We start from the raw sequence: 15,734 nt of genomic DNA, 5'->3' as shown, positions 1-15,734 counted from the left end.
AACCTTTTAATTTCCATTCCTAGGCTACAAAGTCACTGCACAGAACTGCTGATCCCCTCCTCTGAAAATACCAACTGAGACAAAAGTTAGTACTGACCTTCTCTGCCTTCTATCCACTTATTTCATTCATACTGTGGTCTGTAGAACTTGCTTTTCTTCTTACTATTTGCTGCTTCCTGTTTCAGTTTTAATTGCCTTAAGATAGACAGTCCATCACTTCCTCACACACTCTCCCAAAAGGCACTGCAATGTTTCTACAAGCACTAATAAGAAAATTTAAGAAGGAAGGCAGAAGATTGGTACCGCATCAGCAGCACTGGTGTGAAGTGCAATAGTTTAGGTTATTATACTGTAACTATTTCAGCACAGCATACCAGACAATCTCCAGGAGTCCAGGACAAGCTGTTCTGATGCCACTGACAACTGAAGTTGTGCCCAACCACAACCTGCAGCTAGTGTTGCTATTAGCCAGCAGATGGCTCCAATAACTGGTTTAGGGCTTAAATTGGCACATGCGGATGCACTTCATCCTTTAGGAAGCTGGCAACACTACAGGCATTTTACAAGTAATACTGATTACTGCTGCATCAGATGAACTTTCCCCACAGTAACGATGGCAGAACTCACATTGCTGTCTGCTGCATTGCTACCAGACCAGATTTGCACATGCACTTACAAAGAAGAAATCCAAGACTGCTGTCTGCACACAAACCCAGAAGTAATAGGCAGATGATTCACAGGCTGTGGTTACCTTGCAGACACCTGGGATGCGCTTTGCTTTCCCTCATGGTGAGAAGCAAAGTCCTGGCCCAGCAAGCCTGTGGTCTGTAGTGAAAGGGGCCATGCTGCGGGCCTGCAGAGTGGACATGGCTCTGGGTGAGAAGGGCCCAGCTCATCTCAGACACAGCTGTAAGATCCAAATGAGCACATCTCACAGTGTTCTGACACTGTAGGTTTCTCAGCTACTACTGTGTTTTTCTGCTGTGATATTATGGTTGTAACAGCTAACCACCCCTCCCTGGTCAGCTGTCAGTGTGGTGTTCACAGCCTGCTCCTGAGGTCCCAGCAGGAAGACCCTCATGTTACCTCAGGTTGCTCTGCAGCAAAGTGGTGCATGTGGTGATGCCCTGAGCAATCTGAGGCAGTCCTTGACCCCACATACCATCCCGACTGCCTTGGGTTGGGGGTGATGTGAACCTTCTGGAGCATGGCCCAAGGACAGCTCAGATGACCCTGTCAGGTTGAAAACCCCCAGGTGGCTGCCAGCACATCCACCTCAGCATCACCAGCCCACTTGCTGCTTCTTTGCTCACCTGAAAGCAGAGAACCTCCTAGTAAGAAGTCCGTAACCTACAGATGAGTAACAGCACAATGGGCATTTCTAGAACTGTTGTAAGCCCTGGCTGCCTGCTGGGCGCCATGATCCCCTGAGCACAATGCGCACTGCCCTCAGCTCCCACTGTCCTTGCAGGCGGACACTGCCAATGGAGTAGCGCTGAGTACGTACAGATACTCACCTGCAATCAGTTCCAAACTTTGGGGCACTTCCTGTCCATGCTGGTGAACACAAAGGGAAAGTGGGAAGATGCACTGAACTCCTGAAATACTATTTAAGCAGACCTACTGTCTCCAGTTGGCTCTCAAGAGCTAACAAATCAGACAGGCAATTGCTGGCATCCACTGTAATTTTTCAGCATAATATGCTATCTTAGCTCTGATCCAGAGTTTAAAAACACCAACACTGTGAATTGCTCCTCTGCCTTGAAGAGAAGGAAGGTGGGAAGGAGGGACAGAAAGTCAAGGCACAAATAGCCCCAGGTTCACAACAGGGGTCTTGAATCAGATCTGAAGAGCATCTAGCTCTGCAGATGCCAGAGAACACTCCCCCTCTGCCCAAAGAATGAGCCTGGAGTACAGAGGAAGGCAGCCGAGAATCTGCAGTGCCGGTTAAAGCCCAGTCTGTCCAGGGAAGAAACTGAGCCCCCCCTCTCCCCACAAGAGCTTGGCTAATGCTGTGCAGTGGGCTGCAGGTCTGAATGCGCATATAATATCAGATCCTCTCTCACAGCTCTTAAGTGCTATTTATTTATTTAAAGTCCACAGAATGCTCTTTTCCCAACATGGCACAAAGCAAACTAAACACTGTCAGCACACTACGTAACACCACTATGGTTCAGCAGAAACCACAGTCAAGGCAAAACGCCCACTCTGTGTAAAAGATTAAGTTTACCAGTAAACCTGCAACCTAAAAATGGAAAATTTCCAAGCAGGCTTGGTGTTTCATTTTTCAGTACTGCTGGCACATATATCAACATAGAGTCTAATGTCATCCTAACTAATACAGAACCCACATACTCCCTTTCTGCTATGCTTTCCCCAATAACAACATGGAAAGGCAGGCAGCTGTAGTTCAAATGGCTTTAATTACCTTTTAACCACATTGTAGATCTCAGCTATGTTGGGTATCTATGCACTAAAATGATTATTTCTGGTTATCATACTGTTAACAAGTTTTGAAAGTCAAAAAATTTCTTTTTCATAACTTCTTAATAAAAGATTAAGAAACAAACAAATAATCAAAAACACCTTCTCAGCGTTCGCTAAGAATTTGCTGGTTTAGCTTTTAGCATTCAAGGCCTGACTTCCCCCAGAGTGTCAACAAAGAACCCAGCTGACCCATTTAACTGCTGCATGTTAGTTGCAGTATTTGAAACCATGAGTTGTTTCAGTCACTTCAATGGCAAGGCAAGATGCATGCAGAAGACCCTGAAGTCAGCAGATTGATATTCAGGATGATGCATGTTTTTCTCAGTTTGCAATGAACTACACATAAGCACAGGACATGATGGGTACTACATCTTACCTAACACGGGATAAATTGTTAACTCAAGGCCTACATTCATTACAATGTTTTGGATATGTTTAATTTGATAGTTCTCCTCTCAGTTCAAAAGTGAAAAAACATCACAGTGCATTTCACAGCTCCTAAAGGAGCTTCGTTTTCCAGAGCCCTTTACAACTATATTTCCTCAGGAAAGCAGCAGTCTATTTGTTCTTGGTGGTCTTGGTTTATTTCTGAATGCTCTTGTGTCATGACAGCAGACCAAAGTACAAGGGAAAATATGAAGATGCGGAGACATTTGAAATTTGCAAAACCTCTACAAAATCCTAACGACAGAAAGGCCAGCAAAATTCAGCAGACAAAATCAGCAAGTCTGCCTTTTAGATCTGCATAGTGCAGTGCATAAACTCTTGACGAGTTACACAGTTGGAAGGAATATTGCAACATACTGAGTGTGAGCAAAGCAGATTCCCATAAGCCATAAATAAGATGCAAATACATTGAACAGAAAGCTCCTTTATCCCAGAACACAGATCCAAGGCATGAATGCAAACTGTGAACAGGGTCACTGATTGCATGGATTAATTGAAACAAAAGAAAATGTTGTTGCTCTTGCAGGTTTCAGAGAGAGTATCGAATAAAATGTAGACTGTATGGACTGCCCATGCTCTGGGTTCATAATGTGCAAGAAGCTGCTAATGTCAGCAACTGACACACAACAATTGCTATTTATTTCTTAATTTAAAAAACAAAATAATAATTTGAATGATTTCATTGATTGATCCCGGAGTCACGAGTTCTGATTAACTTCGCTCATGGTAATTCTATCCAGAAGTTTATGAAACTACATGGATATGTTCAAGCTTAATTCAGTGACAGAAAATAAGCAATTCTATCCCTTCCCACAGAGTACAAAAGCAATTGGCTATCACAAAAACTAACATCTGTATTTGATTATTTTCAGGTTATTTTTGTGTTCTCCATCAGCCTTCCCCAAATTAGCATCCCTTTACTTCTCCCAAATAAACACTGGTCTATGTCTTAGAGCATATATGACCTTAAATCCAAACTGATATGTTACCAATGGAGAAGAAACTGCCAAATTAATGGGATTTTTGGAACTGAGTTCTTGATACAGATTGAAGCATTAAATTAAAGAGAAAAAGTTATTTAAAACCTTTCAATACTATGAGCTACTCAGCAAGATATTACTGTTTAATCTCTTTTCATTGGTCTGAACTCCATGTTGCTCCTACTGCTAGTACCGACTTAGTGATGCTTTTTGTATACAGATGCCTCAGAAATATATCATTTATAGGTCTGCCCTATTAGACAGCAGACTTCTTCCAGACATTCTTATCAAGAGCACCCTACGTTCACTCTTAGTCAGAAGTCACAAGGAACATCCCCTGAACCTACTGAACCGCTTTTTCACTGCAAATCTTAACCCTAAGTTTGGCTGTGCCCACCAGGAAAGCTCGAACTGTGCTCTGCTTCTCCTCAGAACCTCTGCACTTCTGCTTGTTTATTAAATACCAGCTTGGAGTATGAGAATGTATCCTAGGTCTGCCAACCAGCCTCAAGGAAGAAGAGCAGATGAGAGTTCCCTAGGAACGCTGGCTCACCATTCCTGAACCCTACTGCCCACTGACCCTTCTCCAGTGAGCATCCTGTTCTGCCCCCCAATGCTCCAGCTACAGTCTCCAGATGCTGTGGATTAATTTCCACTCTTTTTTTCCTCAAGTTTCAGCCTCCCATTGTGAGGACGTACTGATTTATTAGGGTATTTCTATTGCTCTGGAACTTTCCTTTCTGGAACTGCTGCCCTCCCATTGTTTAAAAATGGTTAGGGTGGTTCTTTTTTGTTTGCTTGTGTTTTTAAGAAAAAGATTTAATTCCCATTTGGGTTATGGCCTTAAGACTGTCACACAGGAAAGAAAATCTGTCTAGCAATGACACTGTTCAGTTCTTACAGATCTATGGCTTCTTTTCGCCCTATTTTAACAGCTATCATCCCTGGATAATGTCAAAGCTTCCTATCAAAAACAACCAGCTGCTTTAATAGCCTGGTTAATGTGAGGAAGCTGCAAATAGCAATGACAAATCATGAACAATAAGGCACTGTTCAGGGCTGATTCTTCTTGGTGGCCTTGGTGAAAGTGTAACGTCAAAACAGTACTGAAAATAAAAGCAGATCCCAATGTTTTGTTTTACAAAAAAGAAAACCCCGCAACTCAGTGTTGCTTTTGACAGCCACGAGGTAATTCTTCCTTGCAGACGACCTACAAAAAGGTTTTTTTTAAACATGCAACCCTGTGCTATTTTTTCCCCACTTACAGTTTATAAAACCACACACATAACGCGTCCTTTTCTGCTACATAAACTCTTTCCTTTACCCCACATTTCCTTATGCTGGAGCAATAGGAATAGTGGAAATTCTGATCTTTCCCAGCTTTGTTGAAGCAGATCCAGATAGGTGAAGCTAAACTGATGACAAAATAAAGCTAAATGTTTAAAATTATTAGTTATCAAAGCTGAGTATGTTCCTCACCCCCCCAAATAAATATACAAATAAGAAGTTGAAAGTATATAGACTAAAAATAATGTCTCCTTTTCACAATAGCTCAGTTGTCACTTAACTTTTGTACCTGGTCTCCAGGCACCTTAGCCCAGCTTTGATAATGCCTAATATAAAGTTAAAGCTCCTTTCCTGTGTGTTCCAAACAACAAAAATGACACAAACTCTTTCCACTTTCAGCTCACTTAAAAATTTCTGGAAGCAGCTCTACATTCAGGGCTACCAACAGAGCAGAACAGATAAAAAACTATTCCACAATACAAACAAAATAACTGAAACGCTTCTAGCATTTTCACTTCTCTTTATGCCAACAATGCAGCTCTGTCCTCCGGGAGCAGCGTGCACCCAACGCAGATGTCATTCTCCCCTGGCCATCCCTTCAAGCTGCCCAGCCCCACGCCCACACTGCAGCCAGCCCAGCACGGCCCTGGCACCAACGGAGCCCTCATTGGGCAGAGTGTGCAGAAAAGAGAACATGAACCAAGTGCAGCAGCACAGCATGGATGGGCAGGCAAAAAATCACAGCTAATGCTAGACGCAACCTGGGAATTTATGAAGTTCCTGTTGTCTGAGAGAAGGAAAGCACTATGGGAATTGCCACCGTTTTTCTAATGAAGAACTGACTTGAAATGCATGATTGTGAAGTCAACCAAAATATCTCTTGTGAAACCAGAATATGTGGGTAGACTTTCCAAAAAAGTACATTTCTGTTTTGAAGAACATAGCATTTCAAGGAGCTGAATATTCTGATAAAGCACAATCATTATACATGAAGGACATTTTAAGCCATGTTAAAAGCTGACCTTAGCCAAGTGTTCCCTCTGCCACTCACAGCACTCACCAAACACACTGAACAGCTGACTGTGTGTTATGCTGTGCTCCGTGCTGTGCCACGATGGACCCCAGCCTCACAGCTCCCTGCAGGACATCACCAGAAGCAGACAAGCTCTGGCCTCAGCCACACACAGAACCATGCAAACTGCAGCTTCCTGGGGAAGCTCTGTCCCAACATGAAATCTTTACCCACACAGTAAGAACAAATATTTAACAATATGTCAGTAGTGCAAACTGCAGTCTCCTTAAGAATAGTATTGAACCTATGCTAGGAAACAAACATTGCTAACTACAGAACAACAGCAGAGGAAAAAAAAATTTTAAAAATTAAAGGGACAAAAGACCTTTAATTTTATTCCTCTGCTGTTTCCCTCAGCAGCAGCTTGAGAACTGAACTTCAAAAAGCAAACTCTAGCAGCAGTAACAAAGCACCAATCCCAGCCTCCCACACATGACCCCAGTCTCTACCCAGCAACCCAGCAATATTCACAGCAGTATCACTGACACCCAAGGGAGGAGGAAGCCGCAGGACATACTTGTTCGGAAGCAGGCAGTGAGCCCTCCATGCTGGGCGCAAGGCGGGGGAGCATGTAGTGCCAGCCCAGCACTGAGCACACTGCGTGCCCTGCTATGCTGCAGAGATGGCCCCAGCCCCGCCAGGCTGTGGGCCCTGCCCTGACAAGGCAGGATCTTGTAACATGAAGCAGAACTACCCTGGGTGTGCTGGCAGGAGCCTGAATGCATGTTTGAGAAAGCATCAGTAACTGCAGGCAAGAAAGGCATGAATGCACTGCAGAAGAATTACTGAGCCTGCTAAAAATACCTCAGCACTGACCCCATCAGGAACGCCTCCGAAGTGACTTCTCTGGAAAACAGCAGGACCCAAAAGGAAAATACATCTACTGACAATGGCATTGGAAGTTCATTTAAAAAAATAAAATAAAATAATTATATATATATGTATGTATGTGTATATATATATATATAAAATGATTAACAGAAAACTGCCTCGTTTTCTCCAAACAGTAAGACTGTTGAGTTGGATGAATTTGGATTTCCTCTAGAACTATAGGGAAACTGCAATCTAAAAATCTTCAACCTGAATCATAAAGTTGTTCAGACCACTGTTACAATGTGCTTACTGCAAACCCATTCAAAACCTACAGGCCCGATGGCAGTGAAGCCTCCTTAGTTCCTGCTCTCACATGAGGCCAATGAAACACCTATCAGCTCAGTGATGCAATCTGCACAGTGCCCCTATTACACTTAGGGTGACCAGAGAATTGAAGGAACTGAGAACTGTCCAGCTGCTTCAAACACAGGTCACACAGCTGGCCCTGCCCTGCAGTGCCGCAGCAAAGTGCTCCAGGGAGCACACAGGAGCCCTCCTGTCCTCCACAACCATGTACTGTCCCAGGGCAGGACAGATCCCAAGGAACAAAGATCAGCCCTTGGGGGAAATCTGGTCAAAACGAGTCTATTTTATGGCTGGCAGAAGCACAGTGTGCTTGCCCTGTATATCTTGGGAAGCTGTTGGGCAGCAATACAATATGTCCTTCTGGGGAAGGAGAAGTGAGAGAAGCTCCTCCTTACCCCACTGCTCTGCAGTACAGCAGCAATGCTTAGTCGCCTTAAGAAGAAAGCTGCTTTTAAGAAATGTTGACTGTACATCAGACATGTTTTCACATGATTTATACCCTGTTGGCTGCTAATCACTTTCATTTTCCAAACATCGTTCATTCATACAAGCAGAGGTGGATATTAAACCTAAGAGGCAATCACATTGTGTACTCCCCTTGTCATTCTTCAGGTCACAAACACAGATACTCTAAATTATGATATTCTCTGGACTTGTAAAAGTTATTGCCCTAGCAGTAGCCAGGGAAGTTTATGATGCCCCTATTTTAGTGGGAAATCTGCTGTATTACAAACTGCCCTGAGAACAGCCCATCAGGATTCAGATGCAGACCCAACTGCCAGCTATTCCCACCAATCCAACTTCTGCCTTGCTGAGCAGCTTGGTTAAATGACAGCACGAACAAAAGTCCTTGTTTTAAGGAAGAAAAATGTAAAAAGGTGTAAGAAATGCACAAATATTTCTGAAACGTGGTAACAACAAGATCTAGGCTTAAAAGATGGGAAGGAAGTATTTCTCCTTCTACTCTGCTCAGTGTCTAAATACAAGCTTTTAGCTTAATGGATGCCTCACCTGGGCTTACAGTTTTGATAAATAAATGCATTTCAAGCTTGGCCAGTAAGCACACCTTCTGTTCTTAGGGCAGGACCTGTCAGCAGATCAGTAATTATCACCGATTTCAAAAGGAAATCTTGTCCCACCTTCCTGCTCAGTGAGTACATAGGTGGTTTTGGTTCAGCATGCTCTAAATTCATACTGAGAATGTGAAGCTTTGCAGAAGCCACTGCAGTCAGACTGATGATAATTCCACAACATTCCACAATTACCAAGTTAGTCCTTTTGCTCACATCAGTTTGAGTTTTTCCTTAGTTGAAGATTTGGAAAGGAAGTCTTTTTTGTGCCTCCTTCAGAAAAAATAAAATAAAAGCATTAAAAAAAACAATCAACACTCCAGGTGCCTCAGACTGGGTAAATTCAGAGCACATTATAAAACTTCATAGCAATGAATTAAGGAAGCCCCTGTCTAGCTCAGGTTAGCATATTTTTAGGGCTCGTGGTAGTGAGTAACACAGAGATCCCAATGACTTGAGTTTACTCTTACTCCCATTGCACCGTGCAGGCCTCAGCTAGCTCTTGGTAATGATGACTCCAGCTGGTGGAGGTAACATCCCCTGGCTCCCAGTAACCCACACAAGCTTGGGCACCTCTCTGGCAGCCAGCTGAGCCAGGAGGAGCACCCTGACCCAGCACTGCCTGCAGGATTGTGGCTCAGATCCGCTTGGTGGCTGTGGCTGCTGCATGCGTGCAAGCACACACACGCTTTCTCTCAGCACATGCTGCTCCAAAACACTTTGTGGATGTATGGCGTTGCTATAAAAGAGAGAAGGGAAAAGCAAAACAAACATCCAAAAAAAAAAAAAAAAAAAAAAAAGGAAAAACAAACAAACAAACAAACCCACTCAGCACCACCCAAAAAGCCCCAAACAAATGACCAAAAGCGCTGAGCTGGTGCTTAAGCAAAATTTGCAACTACAGGAATTATTTCATTTTGCTCAAAATTGTTTCCACATTTCGTCACTGTTTTTTTGGTAGAACGTGCCCAGTTAACTCAGTGGTTAAAGCAGAGCGTTTTGCACTGACCCAGATTAATTTGACTGACATTTAAGAGTTACAAGAGGACAGCTGAAATCAAACAGCAAATTCCACCACCGGCACTATCTCCTTTTCCAGCTGTGTAAGCTCAGGCACCCATTTACAACAGGAAGCCACGAATGGACACACAGCAGCATGCAACAAAGACACCACGGCACGGCCCCAAGTCCTGCCCTCTCTCTTCTTCAGAAACCTGGCCTCCAAGGGGACAATATGACCTTCCTGAAAGCACTGAGTTGTTCTTTCCTTCTTTGGCAGAGTTTCTCTGCACATTTTTAATGAGACCATCATTGATTAGCTGAAGACAGCTCAGCTTTGCTATAAGACAACAAGGCGCACATGCAGAAGATAGTCAAAAGCCGTGCATGAAATACCCTCTCAGAAGCAACTCTGCTCAATAACTACAGAAGAACACCTCATGTTATAAATGCAAACAAGTTCTGCACCAGCAGAAACAATTTTGGTTAAAATATCTCCTGAGCTTGAATAACTAATAGGTGCTTCTCCACGTCATAAAAAGGATCTACTGCAGTGTAACATCCTTTCTACACAATGTGCCATAAAAACTGTTCCCTAATTTTGTAGCAATGAAATCAGTGAAGTTTACAGCACAGCAAGCCTCCAGTTGAAATGCTACCGAGGCTGCCCAGGTGTCACCATCATCCACTACACACTAACTACTTAATCACTCAGGTAATTATCTCCTGGAACAGAGCAGTGCTTTCATCTAGAGATCAGGCTGACTCTGAAGGAAGCACAAGAAATTCTAGAGGCAATCCTCAATAACCTGAAACATGACCAGAGCAACACGGAGGAGATGGTGCCTGATGAAAGAAAAGCACACCCACAGTTAAGAGCTACCTGCAAAAGGCATTATCTGCAGCCACACAGACCCTACACATTGTGCATGCTATTTCTCTTTTTGAGAATCAAGTTTTTCTTCTCAAATCTTCTTAACATTTAATCACTATTGAGGCAAATGGTGGAAAACTAACCAGAACATACGTGAAATACTGAGCAGGTGTTTTCTTACACTGCAGATTTCTACAGAGAACACTACAAACAGACATGCACTGCTGCACTGCAAACATTAGCTCCTACTCCCTCCTATTCCAGTCACGTTTTTCAGTATATGAGGGAATGAAGGGCTCTGCATCTTCCTTAAACCCATCCATAATCAGACCTTTCTTCCTCAAATTCTCTCAGTTCAGTAAGATCTGAGAGCCACAGCATTGAATCAACTGCAATTTTCAAACAAAGTTTAAGTCCTGAAATGAGAACAAGTATCTTAAAAGACTTATCTGCGCCAAAGCTGTCAACTGCGGATGTGGAGTTATGAAAGCCCCAAACTGAACACAGAACTCGAGGTGAGGCCTCACCAATGCCGAGTACAGGGGCAGGATGACTTCCCTAGTCCTGCTCACCACACCATTCCTGATACAAGCCAGGATGCCATTGGCCCTCTTGGCTGCATGGGCACACTGCTGGCTCATATTCAGCCAACTGTCCATCAGCACACCAATGTCCCTTTCCATCAGGCAGCTTTCCAGCCACACCTCCCCAAGCCTGTAGGGCTGCCTGGGGTTGTTGTGACCAAAATGCAGGACCCGACACTTGGTCCTATTGAAACTCAACATCAAATCATCATTTATCAAGGAGGAATTATACTGACCTTGCAAAAATAATGCCAATGTAATATTATTTACTGTGAAAGAAGCAGTCTTACCAAACTGAAGCAAATGCTGTAAACCGGCATCAGATTAGAGGGCAGTATGAATCAGCTCCTTGTGGAGCAGCTTATGACATTCAATTGTGCAGCAACACTTCAGTTGTAGAGAACAGATACTATCTCATCTGCATTGCTACCTTGTCTCTGGAGGAGACATTAAATGACTGCTCAGGTGGGAATAGCAGAATCACAGCTGGCTGCTGCTGGTCTGCCATTCCATTAGAGTACCCCTCCGCTGCAATGTATAACATGGCAACAAAACAACAGAACACTGGAGAAAAGTTTGACCTCTATTGCCATCCTACCACCAACTGCCTCTTACTCTGTGGGCCAACATCAAAACATAGGAGGCATTATTTTTGGAGCAGCCCTCATAAAATTCCCCTTTAATTTGCTAAAAACATTAATTACAGAACACTAATAAACAATTCAAGAAAACAAAAGTCAGATTTTAGAAGGCCAGATCAACAAAAAATCATGAAAATAACACTACCACAAGCAGGTAAGAGCTGGATGGCTCTAGAGCAATGTGCACCACCAGAACTGCACCAGTTGAAATATAACAAGAACGGAGGGAACGTGGAAACAGGTTGAACAGTCAGGCTTACCACACCCAAGCCAGCAAAATAAAGCCATGCTAAGTAAAGTCCAAGTACTGCAAAGCTGTACAAATTTCACCAATTGTTCACCACGTGCCTGACTGGCTTCCACCCCAGACTGTGGGAGCGCGACTCAGCTGGCACCTCGGGCATGTCTTCCCCTTAAGTTTCCCCCAGGCTCCTTAACCATGCATTTTCTGTGCAACAGGAGGGCTATTCCTCAACAAAGCAAGCAGCCGGGGCTCTGCACCCAAGCACCAGCTGGGGCCCACAGTGCCAGCACAGAGAGCCTCCCCACAGCCAGGGCCCTGTGGTAACCCAACACCAAACAGCTGTCAGCAAGAACCTGATCCCAGCTCCAGAGCATCCAGACTGCAGTGAGTTATACCAGCAATGCAGCAACAACACGGACACACAGTCAATGTCAGCGAAAGAGGACTTACAAACTGTCCACTCAGTCACAGAGTGAAAGCTTCTTTAATTAAAACCATTTAGAGCAGCATTAAAACATACCCCATTACTCTGTTTTCACCTACATACACATTTTAACCTAGATCACACATAAAGTTTAAAAGCAAAACCAACCAAGCAGCCTACAAGCTGGCAGTTCAGCCATCAGCTGAGCAATGGCAGAGCTCTGCTCAGGAGAACAGCGGGCAGCATGTCTAATCCTAAGGACTACCATGTAAACACAGCAGAATAAAGAATAAATTACTTTAAAGTCAAATTTTCATAGAAGAATGTAACAATCTCATATTGTTAGTGATTCTAATTATAAAGTTTCTAAATGTAAAATCTCTCTCTTTAAACATTTTAGATAAGATTTATTACTGACAAATAGGAAAACAACAGAATTGGAAGATGAAATACCTGAGTGACATGAGGCTCTGTTAAATACTAGCTGGAATACGTAACCAAACAGCACCACAAAAGTAACAGTGCCATAAAATACTGCTATGGGACAGACAAGGCACAGTGAGTTCCTGGGATGGAGACAACAATGGAAAGTAAGGAAATAAATCTCTCTAAAACAAATTACAATGCTAATTGGTTACTGCTCCTCTGGAAGGCAGCTGCAATCAACAGCCACAGAGAAAAACACAGCCAGAGAAGGGAAGGAGGCTATGCAAAAGTTATGACAGTGTGCTACCATGGTGGATAGTTAAGAATTCTTATTTAGTCTCTCTTCACCCATTCATCCAATGGGAACATCCAATTAGTTTGTGAGTGAAGCAGGACATAAGACTCAGCTGATGAGGAAACTGCCACACCTCTCTCTGCAGTCAGTAGAGGAACTGAAGTGCAGGACAGCAGCAGCATGAGCAGCAGTTGACCCATTCCAAGAAAACAATCACAAACAGCAACTTCATGACATTTAGAGCGTGTTCTTCAGGTGCAAATTCATGGTGGCTGAGAGCGTTTCTTAAGATAACAAGGAGAACCAAATGCTGCAGAAAACTATTTGTAGTATAATCCTATCACAGGAGAAAGACAGGGCCGGGCTGCCTGCAAACAGCTGTCCCTTGGCTTTCACACTCATACTATGAATCTACAACAATTCCATCAATTTGAATATATTTTTTACTTACTCAAGGTATATTTATTTTGTCAGGCAAAAAGATCCTGAAATAGCACAACTTCAGTTTAATTAAAGGCTCTCCAGTGACATCTGGAGTAAGCTCCCCTCTCTACATGTCTGAGCAGCAGCACTGCGTTCCATGCCCACTGAGGGAATGAGAATCTCTAAACGCCTGTAATCTTAGGTTGAATGTTTCAGACACGTGAAAGACAATCTCCTACGCACACAATCACTTTGCATCATTTACCATTTTAGGGCAGTGGCTGTGCTCTTGCTGGGTTTGGCTAATCTAACACTGTAGAATCTTGAAGGCCATATTTTTTGTGTGTCTTTTTGCTTGTTACATGCTAGCCTGTTTAATATCCTATCTTCTTTTTGGCAGGCAGAAAACTTCAGAGAATTTTGATAGCAATACTAAATATACCTATTTGTTCCTTTCAAATTACAACAGCTCATCTCAGAGCCATGGTCCCATATTGCTTCCAACAACCAAAGGGTTGCAATACCAAAACTTGAAGTGGATGCTCCTTAAAATTTATATTTTGCTATTCTGAGTGTCAAGATCGATTAAAAATGGACTCAAGCATGTATTTGGTTAATTTGGTTGCTAAAAAATCAATACAGTTTAAACTCTTAAGCCCATTATTATTCTTCCCCTTCCAGTTATGGTTCTTTTTTTTATTTTTATTTTTTTATTTTTAAACAAGACATGTTCAATCACTTTCAACAGAGAGACAGAGGGACAGGGATGGAAAAACAGTGAATGGGACATACCACAAAGCAGGAAGAAAACTGCCAGCCTTACCTGGCAACAAGATACATTAACACTACATTTTCCTGAAGGTCAAACACAAAGTACAGCTATCAATGTACAGGTGGGTGTCACAGCCTTATATTCCCCTGCTAAAAAATTCCTTTGCATTATTTATAGGCTAAAATCTAAAAAGAATTTTAAAAAATCCTGTATCTGAATGTTACTGTACTCCCACACTGCAGATAAGGATCATGTATGACCCATGTAAGACCCTTCTGTTTCAAAGCTCCAGACTGTTTCCATTGGCTGCATTAACATTAACTGTGGTACTGAAGTGGATTTGCCTGTTCCTGGATTACAGTCATTCAAAAGTCACTTAACATACATACTGCCTTCAAAGAGAAGACTTCTTCAGAAGCCACATGGCAAAGAGGGTACAGGCAAAGAACACTGGAGAACTCATGTGTAACAGTCAAGGCATTGCTGAGCAAAGGCATTGTAACACAAAATGAAATTTATTACATTTCTCTCCACCCTTGGAATTGGAGAGGGGCTAGATTTGTCTAGATGTTATGAATACAAAACCTCCATCAGACTATATCTGAGTCATAGTCATATTCACTTGTGGTTCCATGGGAGCATGAAAACAAGTTACAGACAATATGGAGCTTCTTAGCTGGACACCATTTGGAAGAAAAGCAGAAGGAGGGAGGAGTTGGGCTGGTCTTTAAGGTAGCAAAACAAAGCACTGCAAATTACAGCTGTTTGCTCAAGATCATGAGGTACTGAACCTGCTAGCTGCAGTTTCAGTTTATAGGTTCAGCCAAATCTATTTTCCAGCTAACCACTGACCTACTCCAACAACCCCATGGCAGGTCCAGTATGCTCAGAAGGCGGTAACAGTTAATTTCTGTTGGCAGACAGTACATGTGACTACATAATGACTATCCACACCATGTTTCTGCTAGGCCACTTCTGGCTTCTTTACCATGCCATTTTCTTGTACACCCTCCCTGAATTTTCCTTCCTGCGCAGAATAGCAAGCATGGGCTGTCTGCTTTCTCTCTGTGCAGAGGCAGGGGAAAGACCATGTTTGCTTGTAGCTGTGCCTTGCAGAGTTGGCCTGTGTCACGGGTTACCTAGATTTACCTATGCCCGTGACAGGGGGAAGCCACCCCGTAGGGTGTGTCCCCCCCCGGCCAGGAAAGGAAGGGAAAAATGGGGAATGGGATAAAAACAGCAGCAATCTAAGGAGGAAAACTTATTTTACTAAATATGATATTGGAATACAAGATAACACGATATAATATAATATAATTGAGGCTAATAAATCAAATGAAACAGAGAGAGAGTCCTCTAAAACTGAGAGGCCTACGTGAACTCTAGGCGACACGGCTGGAACGCTTCCCTCTCCCCAATAAGTTCGAGAGAGAGTAAACTCCAGCCTGGGAACAAGATTATATAGTGTCCTGGTCCCGTGACTTATCCCTGACCATGATGTTCTCTGGGATATGTAGTCTCCTTCTGTAA

At 43.1% G+C, this 15,734-nt stretch overlaps 1 protein-coding gene across 15 annotated transcripts in view; it reads right to left on the bottom strand.

Moving 5' to 3' along the window:
* Nucleotides 1–15,734, bottom strand: part of TMCC1 (transmembrane and coiled-coil domain family 1) — an 86,354-nt gene that overhangs the window by 41,926 nt on the left and 28,694 nt on the right. Inside the window, exon 1 of one of the 15 annotated variants that reach the window (XM_085516696.1) lies at nt 6,791–6,998. The exons of the other annotated variants lie outside the window; for them this stretch is intronic. Within the exon in view, the coding sequence (XP_085372822.1) occupies nt 6,791–6,844 (54 nt within the window). The 5' untranslated portion in view covers nt 6,845–6,998. Of the gene's footprint in view, nt 1–6,790; nt 6,999–15,734 lie in introns of those variants that run through there. 15 annotated transcript variants of the gene reach the window in all.

This window comes from Coturnix japonica, chromosome 15 (assembly GCF_054131305.1).
Source record: "Coturnix japonica strain WE chromosome 15, WE-NBRP24, whole genome shotgun sequence".
NCBI lineage: Eukaryota > Metazoa > Chordata > Aves > Galliformes > Phasianidae > Coturnix > Coturnix japonica.
This window is presented reverse-complemented; position numbering and strand designations above follow the sequence as displayed.